General features: G+C 48.7%; 1 protein-coding gene across 8 annotated transcripts in view; it reads right to left on the bottom strand.

Annotated features, from left to right (window-relative positions):
- LOC118076889 (transducin-like enhancer protein 4) overlaps positions 1-13,960 on the bottom strand; it is a 133,719-nt gene that overhangs the window by 7,523 nt on the left and 112,236 nt on the right. For all 8 annotated transcript variants that reach the window (XM_035100057.2, XM_060280067.1, XM_060280071.1 and 5 more), the window contains 7 exons: positions 12,815-12,934; positions 12,068-12,121; positions 11,725-11,877; positions 9,571-9,703; positions 2,486-2,679; positions 2,010-2,086; positions 294-543 (listed from right to left, as the gene is read on the bottom strand). In XM_035100057.2, coding sequence (XP_034955948.1) covers positions 294-543; positions 2,010-2,086; positions 2,486-2,679; positions 9,571-9,703; positions 11,725-11,877; positions 12,068-12,121; positions 12,815-12,934 — 981 coding nt within the window. The remainder of the gene's footprint in view (positions 1-293; positions 544-2,009; positions 2,087-2,485; positions 2,680-9,570; positions 9,704-11,724; positions 11,878-12,067; positions 12,122-12,814; positions 12,935-13,960) is intronic.

The raw sequence follows: 13,960 nt of genomic DNA, 5'->3' as shown, positions 1-13,960 counted from the left end.
AGAAAAGCATAGCCTAAATTTAGAGATACACAAACTATGTAGCTTGCACAGAAACCTCTATTAAAAGTTGACAGGTTCCTTTGAAATTCAATCAAATCCCAGAGTTTAAAATATGTGATTGATTAATTAAGCAGTTGGCAAAATTACTGGGTTCTAGTACTACTTAAACTACATAGGAATGATCAAAGTGGACGACCAATTTACAGATGCCCCAACCACCCAACAATGGTCCCTGGGGACCTCACCACCGCCAGCACCAACTCTCTCAAGACTTTTGTACTGCCATTACTCACCAGGCAATCCAGCTGAGAGACAGGGCTCTTGTTCCCGGGATGACTGATATCCCAGACCTTGACACATCCTTTCCCACCAGTGTACACATGCCTTGTGGGGTTGCTGATAGTAACTGCACATACCACTTCCCCGTGGTTCAGGGTGTTAATCTGCCGAGCATGACGCGGGATTCCTGGCCCAATGAGGGCATCAGGAGGAAAAGGCACCGGCTGCATTTGGCCATCTGCACTTACATGAAATGAGTATGCCCTGGGGAAAGAAGGAGAGAGAGGAACATGTTTCAATGAGCCACACGTGTGGTATGCACAAGACAAAAGGTTTACATAGATGCAGAACGTCTCCCTTAACGTAGAAAAAAGACACAATTTGCAAAACATAGCTTAAGATAGTTGGGCTTAACTCATTTTAGCCCCTTGCAATATATTTTATTGGGCACAAATACCGAGGCGTTTATATATTTTTTTCTTCAGAAAGAATTGCCAAAATGGCAGACCAATAAATGCTGAGCCAACATGGCAAACAGTACATCTCACCAGGAACAACATGTTATATGACTGCCAGTTATACCACCTGCGAATAACCTATCAACAACTTCATCTCAAAAGCTCTGCTAGGGAGAGCACTCCACTGCTCAAAACAGCTTTGTTCTAAGATGCGACGTGCTGGAGCGCTTCTGCCATTGCTCACAACTTTATTGAAGGCGCAGCAAGAGTACATTGTATGGAAATATATGGCTAATGGAACGGGTGGGGGAGGCTAGCAGATTCATGGAGGCAGTGCGCAAATGGAAAACTCACACAGGCCACTGAAAATGGATCACAAATCTTTCCTGAAGAAGAAATTCTGCTGCCTTATTTCCTGTAGCTTTATTATAAGACATACTGGCATGTGAAGCAGCCTAAGCTTTTTTAATGTTTTTCTTACATGTAGTATTTATGACTTAGAAAGTGCAAAAAAACAAAAACAAAACCTGATCGGTTTTTTTAAAAAAAACAAATAAACATGTGAAAAATGACTACTTATCGTCAAGAGCTCTGCCACTTCTTGCTTTTTTGCTTGCAAAAAGGGATTGTCATGCCACAAATATATGCACAAATGAAGGCCTGGGATCGCTGTGTCTATTTTCATTTCATTGAAGAGGAATACTGAGTGAAAACTCAGTATTAATGATATAATTCTTTCATGCCCAGCTCCCAGTGAACCAAGCTTGTTAGAGCAGGTCACCTTTTCTGGTCAGTTCCATCAAGGATGCATTTGTACATTACAATACCATAATTCTTTTTAGCATTCTCAATCAAACAGAACATTTCGCTGTTTCTTTCTCTGCAAAGTGCTGTTTATGGAATCCAGTAAGTCTGCAATTGATTGCAGGGCTTCTTTTGTGCACAAAGGAATTATTTCTAAAGCGGAGAGGCAGAACACTGAAGACATGCACACTAGAGAGCCCTTTGCAATTTGCATTTCTGTGCCAAGTTGAGCTACTGTGGTCCAGCACGTCCCATTGCAGAAGGATAACCCCTACCCCATGGCCTCTTTTATCCACAGCATCCGATACCCTTGGCGCGTATTCACCTATGGGTAAAACTGCCAAATAGGCTTTTAAGATTAAAAGGAGGATTAACCACCCTCTGCCACGCATCGAATTCAGTATCACAGAGGGAGCAAAAGGAACAAAAGCTTAATAATATGATTGAGTTTGTACGTTTAACACTCACGGTTTTCCTCCTGGGATGCCTGTCAGATTGGGAGGGATGCCTGGGACTCGCATATGATGATGTGGATCAAAACCAACCTGAAGTTTTCCCACAAACAGAACAAAGAAAGTTCAAAGCGTTAATGGGAAATGATAGAATTCCATCCATTAGTTTTAAATCTCAGGGGCTCACAAACATTTCTTTAAGAGAGTCCTCCCTAAGGTTTAAGAACATAAGAAGAATCCCTGCTGGATTAAGCAGAGGGCCCTTATTCCCAAACCCTGTTTCCAGCCATGGCCAGACACCTGTCATTCCCACCAGGTGATATTCAGAGGTATACTGCCTTTAAACATGGAGGGTCAGGCGTCTCCTGGTTTATTTTTGCTTCTCTAGGGCAGCCTCCCTCCCTTTTTGTGCCTCGATTGAAAACAAACCCCTTCCACTCAGGAGCACAATGAGCATTTGCTGGGATACAAACCAGGAAGAAAGAAACTTACCACTGGAGATCTCCCATATGCTGCGGCGGCAGCAGCGGCAGCTGCTGCTGCACTCATTTGAGGAGAGATGTTATGGAGACCTGCATAGGCAGCACCAGGGCTGGTCAGCTCCCCATTCATCCCAGAGTGGGGCACTATTCCAAATGGGGCAGGGTAAGGGCAAGGTACTGCCATGGGCGTTCTCAGGCCTGAAGCTATAAAACATAGAAGGGGGGGGGAGAGAGAGACAGGTGACACCATTGTTTAAACAGCCGCACTGGCTGCCGATCTGCTACTGAGCCTGAAAGTTCTTGTAGTGCTTTCCAAAGCCCTGAAGAACTTGGGTCCAAGATACCTGAACCCTTATATCCCAGCATTTTTGGTCATTCCCAGAGTTGGTGAGGCTCATGGCATCACAGAACTGTAGCGCTGGAAGGGACCCTGAAGGTCATCTAGCCCCAGTGCCCTAAAATCTTTTTGCCCAATGTGGGGCTCAAACCCATTAACCCAAGATTAAGAGTCTCTTGCTCTACCGAATGAGATACAATGAGAAATCAATTACTTTAGTGTCATTGGCCCAGTCCTGTGGAACACTGCCAATAAACTCAGTGGGAGACTTCTGTGCCCACTATTAAACACCTGCTGAAAACATTTTGTCACAGTGGCCGGAGTGGACTACTTCAGAGTAACGACGCTACGCAGCTCTGCATTTTATTCTTTTATTGGTGCTGCGTATTTACAGTGCTCAAGTCATTGCTATTTACACGGAGCGATGTTGTCAGTCGGTTTCAGAACCTCCTAATGGCTTTTGGCGCGTCTTTCTCCAACACAAAAGCTTTGGCAGACCCATCCTCTTGCCCCTCCTCTTCCTGCGTAATTCTGGAGTTGGGGGGATGGGTCTTCCCCCCTTACTTGCCCCTTCCTGTCCCACCTGGGACCCTGGCTCCTCTACCTTGCCTGAGCCTCGGACACGACTTCCTGCTTCCCCACTGGAATCGGAACTCTCCCTGCTTTCCCCTTTGCTCGGGGACGGGCTTGAACTCAGGAGGGGAGGGACTTCGCGATATCCCCTGTCCCTCACATCCACCCCCCTCCCAAGCTCTCCTTCACCCCTCCCCAGGCCCCCCCCATGTGTCGGTGACGACTGGAAGCCTAAAAACTCGGTGCTCTCCGAGCCCGTTGGTGTGAACACCTCCCCCCAGTCCTGCGAGCCCCCCCTTCCGCCTGGGAGGACGGGAATCCCAAAAAGTCCGTGGCGTCAGAGCTGGTGGGGGTAAAAATGTTTTGCCAATCTGCTCCTTCCTCTGACTGGGTGGATCTTGGCGACACCCATACCTCATCCTCTGGTTCCTCAAACTCCGCTTCCCAGCGCCATGGTGAGCTGTTCTCCCGTGCCTCCTCCTCCTCCCCCTCCCTTTCCATGTGCCAGGGCTTGGGTCTGTGGGGAAAGAGGGCGTGAAATTCTTCCACCAAGAATTCCTCCTGTATCTGAGTGGCGGGAACCCATTCATTCTGGGACGGTGGAGCATCCTCCCATGCCATGAGGTACTCCAGGCCCCCCACCCCCCACCTTGAATCCAGGATGGCCGTGGCCTCATTGAGTTGCTCCCTGCTTTCCCTCTCCCCCCCTCCCTCGGGGGTTTGTTCGCTGTCTCTGAGCCTGCTGCTTTCCCTGTACGGCGACAGCAGCGATCTATGAAACACTGGATGCACCCTCATGTCCTCTGGCAGTGCCAGCCTGTATGCCACCGGGTTGACCTGTTGCGTGACCGTGAAGGGGCCCAGCCATTTGGGTGCCAGCTTTTTGCACCTCCCTCTGGTGGGAAGGCCCTCCGAGGACAACCACACCTTGTCCCCCACCCTGATGACCTCCCCTTGTCGCCTGTGGCGATCTGCCCCCTTTTTGTACGCTTCCTTGGCCCTCTCCAAGTGTTCTCTGAGCTGCTGGTGCACCGTCTCCAGTTCCTCTGCCCAATCCTCAGCCTGTGGGCCCTCCTCCTCCTCCTCCCTCTCCCTCTCTGGGAAAGATCTGAGGTCGCGCCCGTAATTGGCCTTAAAGGGCGACACCCCTGTGGAGACGTGCACTGCATTGTTGTAGGCAAATTCTGCTAGTGGCAAGCGATCCACCCAGTCCGTTTGCCGCTGGCTGACGTAGCATCTCAGGTACTGCTGCAGAATGGCGTTGACCCTCTCCGCTTGTCCGTTGGTCTGCGGGTGTCTAGCCGTCGACAAGCTGACCTCCACCTGCAGGAGGTTCATGAGCCGCCGCCAGAACCTGGAAACAAATTGGCGGCCACGATCCGAAATAACCCTTAAAGGTAATCCATGCAGTCTGAAAATGTGATCAACAAACAGTTTGGCTGTCTCTTCTGCCGAGACTGCCCTGGCACACGGTATAAAGTGACACATTTTGGACATGAGGTCCACCACCACCAACACTGCAGTCTTACCCCTGGACGAAGGCAGATCTGTGATGAAGTCCATGGACACCACTTCCCACGGCCTGTGTGGTGTGGCTAAGGGCTCCAGCAACCCTGGTGGCGCTGCTCTGACCACCTTCGCCCGCTGGCAGGTGGTACAGCCCCTTACATAGTCTCGAACATCTTCCCTCACCCCTGGCCACCAGAAGTGTCTCATGACTAGGTGAGTGGTCTTGTCCCTTCCAAAATGCCCCGCTGTAGGGTTGTCGTGCATCTGCTTGAGGACCGTACGTCGAAGCTGGGTGGTGGGTAGGTACAGCGCACCCTTGTAGAAAAGCAGCCCTCTGCGTTCTGCAAAGTCTTTTGCCTGCTCCCTCCCCCCTCTCAGTTCTCTGAAGATGCGGTTGGCAAATTCATCCGCTGCCGTCAGTGCTGTGAGTTCTGCCTCGCTCACCACTGCTGCTCCGCAGGACCATGCCGACGGGGGGAAAATGTGCCTTGGGGCTGGTGGCGCCTCCTCCTCCATGTACTCTGGCTTGCGGGAGAGGGCATCCGCCCTGACATTCTGCTCTCCTGGGATGTAGTGTATGGAGAAGTTGAAGTTCGAGAAGAACTCCGCCCACCGTATCTGCCGCTGGTTGAGCACCCTGGCAGTTCTCCAGAACTCCAGGTTCTTGTGGTCTGTGCACACCTGGATGGGGTGCTTGGCGCCCACCAGGAAGTGTCTCCAGTGCTGGAACGCCGCGTGGATCGCAAGAAGTTCCCGATCAAAAACTGTGTAGTTTCGCTCGGGCTGGGTCAACTTCCTGGAGAAGAAGGCACAGGGTCTCCACTCTCTGTTGGCGTCCAGTTGCAACAAAATGGCGCCCACAGCCTTATCAGAAGCATCTGTTTCAATGCGTAGGGGCGCGTCCTGAACCACGTGGAACAGGTTCTGGTCTGAGGCGAACACCCTCTTGAGGCTTTCGAACGCTGCTTGCGCCTCTGGTGTCCACCTGAACTTCTGCTTGCCTCTCAGGCAGTCAGTGATGGGAGCCGTAACTCGAGAGAAGTTCTTGATGAACTTCCTGTAGAAGTTGGCAAAGCCTAGTAGGCGTTGGGCATCTTTGCGCGTCCTGGGGCTGTGCCAGTCCAGGATGGTCTGCACCTTGTCCTTGTCCATTGCCAGCCCCTTGTCTGACAGCTTGTAGCCCAGGAAGTCCACCTCCTTGGTGTGAAACTTGCACTTCTCCAGCTTCACATACAGGTGGTTCTCCTTCAGGCGCTGTAACACCTCCCTGACGTCCTTCACGTGCTGCACTGGGTCGTTGGAGTAAATAAGGATGTCATCCAGAAAGACCAAGCATTTCCTGAAGAGTAGGGACCCCAGGACGTGGTGCATGAAGGCCTGGAAGCATGCTGAGCCCCCTTGCAACCCGAAGGGCATCACCAGATATTCAAAAGAGCCCAGAGGCGTGAACATCGTGGTTTTCCACTCATCGCCTTCCCGGATCCTGATCAAGTTGTACGCCCCCCTCAGGTCTAGCTTGGTGAAAATCTTGCCTCTGCGTGCCGCTGTCAGGAGATCATCCACTCTGGGCATGGGGAAAGCCACTGGCTCTGTCACCGAATTCAGCCGTCTAAAATCCACCACAAGACGGCGCTGTTGCGTGTCTTTCTTGTCCACCCAGAAGACCGGGCTGCCCCCTGCTGCCTTGCTTTCTCTGATGAACCCCCGCTTGAGGTTCTTGTCGATAAAAGCGCGCAGATCCTCCAGTTCCTGGTCTGACATGGCGTACAGCTTGGCTGGGGGTATAGTTGCCCCAGGCACCAGGTTGATCTGGCAGTCAAAAGGCCTGTGTGGGGGCAGGTGGTCGGACTCCGCTTCACTGAAGACCTCCTGCAGGTCCCAGTATGGTTTGGGTATCGCCTCACCCCCTTTGACGTGCATGGTGGCCACCGTGGCTATCGGAGGCCCCTCCCCTGGTTGGTGCTGCATGCAATGTTCCAGGCAAAAGTCCGATCCAAAAGTGATGCATCTCTGATGCCAACTTATGGAGGGGTCGTGGCGCGCCAGCCAGCTCATGCCCAAAACGATTGGGGGGTCTGAGATGGTGGTGACGTTGAATGCCAGTGTCTCTGAGTGCCTTCCAACCGTCATTCTCATGGGGGGGGTTTGATGAGTGATGGCCCCTCCCAGCAGCTCTCTGCCGTCAATGGTTGCCACGTGCAGAGGAAAATCCAGCTGCAGAAGCTGGATCTGGTGCTCTTCTGCAAAGTTTCTCGAGAAGAAGTTGGCTGAGGCACCACTGTCAATTAGGGCGAGGACCGTCAATGGATAGCCATTTGGGAGCGTGAGCGTCACTTCTAGAACCACTCCTGCTCTGGGAGGGGTGGGCTGGCTCTGCTCCTCTCTGTGCGGGTGGGTGGGCTGGGGCTGTTGTCTGCTGACTGTGCCTGGCTGCCGCCCCTTGTCTCCTGCAGCCAGGCTTTCCCGTTTCCCTGCTGTGGTGCTGCGTCAGTGGGGGAGGGCACAACCGTTCCCGCCTTTCCTTGCCACTCCCTGCGATGTGGGCAGTCTCTGACGAGATGCTGGGGGGAGTTGCAGAGAAAGCAATTCCCACCCCTTCCCTCCTTGCGTCTTGGCGCCGCTGGGGTTTGAAAAGCCCGCGCGTGCGCGCTATCAATCTGCATGGGTTCCTGGTCCTGACTGGCCCCAGGCGTGGCTTGAAAGGGTTGTTGAGGGAGTGGCTTCTCCTGCGACCGTGGGAACCAAGCCCGCTTTGCGCGCGTTGCTTGCTTGTCGCTCCATCTGGATTCCTGCCTCACCCCCACCGCCAGAGCCGCTTTGCTCAGTTGATCCATATTACTGGGCTTTGGACCTCTCGAGAGCTCATCCTTCACCTCCTCATGCAACCCCAAGTAAAACGCCGCTTGCATTGGGGCAGACTCCAGATCCCACCCCAATCTGTGCACCAGCATGGTGAATTTCGCCCAATACGCGCGAACTGTCATATTTCCTTGGCGTAAATTATGAAGTTCCTCCTTAGTCTGGTCCATATGACTATCGGACGAATACATCGTTTTCAAACCTTCTAGAAATAGTTTGACATTCTTCATGCAAGGATTCCTTGTTGCAATTAACGGTCTTAGCCACTCCCTGGCCGCCCCTGTAAGGTGCTCCACAATAAACGCTACTCTGTGCTCATCATCAGGGAACTCATCGTGGTGCAGCTCAAGAGCATACACAATCTCAGTCTCAAAGCCCTGAAACTCCTTCGGGTCTCCATTGAACTTGCTTACTAGGGTCCCGGCTCTCCTTCCTGGCAGCACTTGGACTTGGGGTGCCCCTCCCGCCTTGTTTTTCTCTGCATCCAGCTTGTTTTGGAGGTCTACCGCCACCGCCCTTAAATGCTGCTCTTTTTCCTGGAGCTCTCTCACCTGTTCCGCAAGTTGTAGCCGGTCGTCCTGGACCTTCTTAGTCTCCTCTTTAGCTGCCTTCAATTCCCCCTGCGCCTGCAGCGACAGCTGTTGCAGTTCTAGCTGGGCTTGCTCAGCGATCTGCCGCCACTTCTCCGCCTCTGACACGCTCATCCCGGCAACTCCAAAGTAGCCCAAAAATGATTAGGAGGTTGCTGTCACAGTGGCCGGAGTGGACTACTTCAGAGTAACGACGCTACGCAGCTCTGCATTTTATTCTTTTATTGGTGCTGCGTATTTACAGTGCTCAAGTCATTGCTATTTACACGGAGCGATGTTGTCAGTCGGTTTCAGAACCTCCTAATGGCTTTTGGCGCGTCTTTCTCCAACACAAAAGCTTTGGCAGACCCATCCTCTTGCCCCTCCTCTTCCTGCGTAATTCTGGAGTTGGGGGGATGGGTCTTCCCCCCTTACTTGCCCCTTCCTGTCCCACCTGGGACCCTGGCTCCTCTACCTTGCCTGAGCCTCGGACACGACTTCCTGCTTCCCCACTGGAATCGGAACTCTCCCTGCTTTCCCCTTTGCTCGGGGACGGGCTTGAACTCAGGAGGGGAGGGACTTCGCGATATCCCCTGTCCCTCACACATTTCTATTGTGCCAGGCCTATGTAGGCAAATGAGAATACACCCCACAATGGTCTACTGATTTTTTTTTATTTCTACTTGCTTTTGACTTGTTTTTTTAAAAAAAACTTTAATAATGTCTTTTCTTGGTTTTATATTGCTGTAAACTGCTGTGATATGTTTTTATGCTACAGTGTTACATAAATGTTTTTTTATAAACAAACAAACAAATAAATGTCATTTCTGCACAGGTGAATAATCTCAAACATAAAACTGAAGGCAAATTTTGACTGATCACTTGTAAAGTCCAAAGTGCTTCACTGTCTTGACCAGGCATCTCCAAACTGCGGCCCTCCAGATGTTTTGGCCTACAACTCCCACGATCCCTAGCTAACAGGACCAGTGGTCAGGGAACATGGGAATTGTAGTCCAAAACATCTGGAGGGCCGAAGTTTGGGGGTGCCTGGCCTTGACCTTTGCTGGTATACCATGAGATGAGTTGCTTATGATGAGATGAGTTGCTTATGATCATCTAGCAAACCCAGGGCAGGTGTGGAATCTGAACCCAGATCTAAACTCAACCACTTTACCACCGAGAGTTCAAAGTAGCAATGTGATCTTTTAAAAAAGGAAGGCAGCGCCCTCCTTCAAGAGGTCTACAAACCTAATGGGTCAACTCCTGGTGGCTTCCCAGGCACAGGCCTCAATCCTGGTGTAGAATTACTGCCGGGAGTTGGAGCGTCAGACCGTGGAGTGGGGGTACTCGATTTAGACACAGGGGTGGTGGACTTCTCATTCTAATGTGGAAAGAGACAGTTACGATTATTTACATTTTCAGCAAAAGACAATCAACAAAAGCACAATCTAGAATGGGTTGACTTGTGTGGTTTCTCTTTCAGGTTTCATCTGCTCTTACTGGCATCTAAGGGTGCAATCGTCCAGCTACAGCTTGTGCAAAAACAACAGCGAATGCAACTTGCAGACGTTCATTTCAGTGGGATCTACTGGTACATAGCCAGGCTTCCCAGCAGTCTGTATTACAAAAAATGTGCATACGGTACTTGCTTGCTGTAATTAGCATTAAAAGCCAGTCTCGTTTGAATCATTAAGGTGTTTCCAGGAAAGGTAAAGGGCAGACATTAAGTGGTGTTATTTTTAGGCCCTCCTACTTATATAATCATTTATTTAGTTACAGTACATATCGCTTTGGAAGCACTAAGTCATCCCCCCACAGACAGAAATATGAAGCTGAGGAACCGTAACTTCTAAGATAGGTGCCCAGTGATGGGATGGGAAAGGATTTTAACTCAGCTTTTATATTTCCAGCCTCCACATTTATAGGATGGATCAGGCAATGGTATGTTCCTTCTCTGCCCCAAAATGTGCATAACTGAATGAAGGGATTCAACATTTAATGGATCCCACTACCAACACTCAATCAACGAAGTGTAAAAACCCCTTTGAAATAGGGGTTACCAATGGGGTGCCTGCACATTCAGATATGCCCATGGGAGCCTTCCTTGGTGCCCACAGGGTCTTGTGGATCACCCTGATAAAAGTAGGGTTGAAAGTAGCATTATATTGTAGTCAACAGACTTGGCTGCAGTGTGTCCTCTGCTTTGCCAATGTGCCAACGAACCCAAAAGGGATGGCAACCAAACTGCAAAACCTAGTTCAGTCTGTCTGAATTATTTATTTAAGAAATTTCTATCTTGCTTTTTGCCACGTCTTAATACAGCTTACAGAAAAAATAAAAATATGAAGTATAAAATGTACAACATTGGCTAAAACATCAGAGAGTAAAACATCAGAACAGCATTTCTGCAGCACTCAGACAAAAGACGTCAAGGAGTATGGGTGGAGGAGTCTGAATCTGATTGTTTGAATCTACCTTTCTACAAGGTACCAGTGACATATGCAACGTTCAATGGTTATTCAGCCCAGAATGTAATGTAACATGATGTCTGACGGAGGAGGTGAGGATGAGACATGGTGCTTGCCTAAGTCCTTCCTCCCTTGCCTTTGCACTATAACGTAGGAACAGGGGTGCAAATATGCATATACCCTGTTTCAGGCCACTAGTCACATGCCAGCTCCTTATTCTGCCTGGGATTTTGCGCAACCAAAAGGGCTACTACTAAATTTGCCTCCAATTCTCTGCACCTTCTAGACAATAGTGTGAGAAGAGCAAGAACAGTCTTTCCGAGAAAAATGTGAGCAAGGCATGACATTTTGTACTCTCTCTCTCTCTCTCTTTTACACACAGTGCACATATGTGCCTATATATGTACGAACACAGAAACACATTATTCTGGCTTTGCAAGCAGCCCTTTTCTGAATTATGACTTGTTATGCAAGTCAAGAAAGGCTCTTGTGAATGACAGATTAGTTTTTAGATAGAAAATGATTGTAGTTGAACATAGCCCAGTAATACAAATAAAGCCAAGAAGCAAATCACGTCCAAGTAGAAAGCTGAATTTACTGTAAACTGCCATAGGAAAAAAAAATATTCAAAGAACCCCTGTGTGCTCTTATTTATCCACAGAATGGCAAGCTTCCTGGCATGAAAAAAATATATCACAATAAAGGCATATACATCATTTTGAGACACTGCTAGCAGAACAAACCCTCTCTATCACCTAAAAAGAGTCTGGGTTTCCATTTGCTTTCTCTTTTTTTAAAGTAGAAATGCACTGAAGGCAGTTTTGTATCAAGATGTGCAACTGGGGCACATCTCATTATTTCCCCCCTCTCTATTTAGGCACCCAGCAGTGCACACAGGGATACGAGCATGGGCATAGATTGTATAGTCACTTACAAGGCTAAGTTCTTTGGATTTGGAGGAAGGAGTGCTGCTGGAAGATGCTATTGAGGCTGGGCTAATTGGCGCATCTTTCTTGAGTAGACGGGTCTTGTCTAAGCCATTTTCCCTTGGAGAATGTGCTGGGCTTCCTCGTGGCGATGAAGGATCCTGAAAACAAGCTGTAATTATAATCAGGGCATCCTATTTGCTGTAGGTTGGATGAGCTACATGTGTCTCTTTGGCTATTGCCTTTGGCAGAAATGGCCAAAGAATCATACATTCCAGCCCAGAGGACATGACAGTGATGATGCTTTCCCATTGGGTCTGATGAAGAGAAGAAATTTAAAGTTGCACATACCTCATTGGAAACATCGACCACTAAGTTGTCGTCACTCTTTTCACCATCACTGTCCTGCAGTGAAGAAGAATGAGTAAGTATTCTATAGCTCTGTAACTTCTTGCACAACCAATTATTTTTTTTATTAAAATACGAAGACTGGTAGGGCTGCAGTGCCAAAACGAATAGGACAACCAAAATGTAAAGGCCAACGATGAATGTCTGACATAATAGTTGGGCCATACAAAAGTGCCCATGGGTCACAGCAGAAAAAAATAGCTCTTGGCCTCTGTTTTTTCACCATAGGTCTCAAAGCAGCTTACAACAATTAAAGAGACAAAATTTAAAATATTAAACCTCCAAAATTTAAAACCCAAAGAACATAAAATCTCATTTTTTTAAAAAAATGTAGAAATCTGGTGCAAAAACCTCCCGAAACAAAACAATTTTGACCAGTTGTCTGAAATGCAGTACTTAAATTAGGGGCTCACAATTAAGGGTGTTGTCAGAATTCCATAAAGGTAAGTTTGTCTGCTCATAGCCTATGGCACCACCTGCCACCTCTGCACCTGCAGCCCATCCCCCTTCCCTCGTCCCTGAAGGGCCCTTACAGATGATCTAGGAACTTCTATGGCACAGCTGCCTTCACTGGAGAGCTGGAGCCACCTCTGCCCTGTCGCCTTTCTCGGGGTATGAAAAGGAGGCGGCAGTAGATGCAGAAGCCCCGGTGCATTGGAGAATGTTCAAAAGACAGACGGTTTTACTCACATAGCGAGTTGCTATTTCTTTTTCTTCTGTTTTCTGTTTTTTGCTTTCAGAGGAGTAGTCTGTTGAGTTTCTGTGCTTCTCAGAGGCTCTGAAACTGGCTGATGGAGACACAGATGAGCTCTGAAATCAGAGAAAAGAGGAGGAAAGGTGACGGAAAGTGTTTATATCTCATCTTTGAGAAGATCACCAACAACCAATGCTCTCTCTCCACAAACAGGGTCTCATATTTCCTTCTGCAAACTGTTCTGCTCCTGGCACAGTATTAGAGCAGCACATGAACTCATTGGAACTAATCTAGCCAGCCATGTCAAGCATCAGGCTGTGTGGAACTTATTCACAAACAGATCTCTGCCTGTCTTCCACTGTAAGCAGTGGGCTGGAGGGCTCACTTGCAAAACAACCCCATATCTACTTCATGAGACAGCAGGCCGCAACAGATCTTGTGAACAGGGTCTTGCGAATGGGGAACAGCGCCAGGCAACCTTTCCAAACACCAGGTCCCTCCCAGAGGACCTGATGTTTGATAAGCACTTTACTATCTTGATGGAAGGAAGTGGAAAACAGGGGTGATTACTCTCAAGTTGGCAAGTTTGTTGGTGGCTGCACCAGTGTGCCACTTGAAACAGCAGGCTGGGGTTAGCACTGCATGAGCAGGTCTTCTTGCTAGTACATCTGCTGTCATTTCACATTGAAAACATGGGAGAATAAGCCTTCTTGCTGTCTCAATGGTGCAGGAAAGTTAGTACCTCGTAATGAAAGGTAAAAGTGGAGTCCTAATAAAGGGAAGACAGCCTGTAATCCCAGTGTTTGCTATGACTTCAAGCAAGCAAGCAGCCCTCTAGTAAGAATTTTATTTTGTTAAGTCACACAAAATCCAGATCAGACAAAAAAGGGGGACGACGACTCTGAACTATTTTACTTAAAAAGAAAACTACACCTTCAACGTTAATGCTTCTTTTAATGTGTAAGAATGCTGGGTGTTCTTTCCTATCACACTGTAGTCTCAAATGATCGTCTTGGTACCCTGATGCTCAACACACTTGAAGAAAGCTCCACAGAAATCACTACAACTTGCTTAGCAGTTAAAGACAGACAGGATAAGGGGACACCTGAGTTTGGATGATGAAGGAAGTTGATTTTATACAT

Source organism: Zootoca vivipara, chromosome 11 (assembly GCF_963506605.1).
Source record: "Zootoca vivipara chromosome 11, rZooViv1.1, whole genome shotgun sequence".
In the NCBI taxonomy this organism is placed as follows: Eukaryota; Metazoa; Chordata; class Lepidosauria; order Squamata; family Lacertidae; genus Zootoca; species Zootoca vivipara.
The sequence above is the reverse complement of the archived record's forward strand: the minus strand, read 5'-3'. Positions and strand labels throughout refer to the sequence as shown.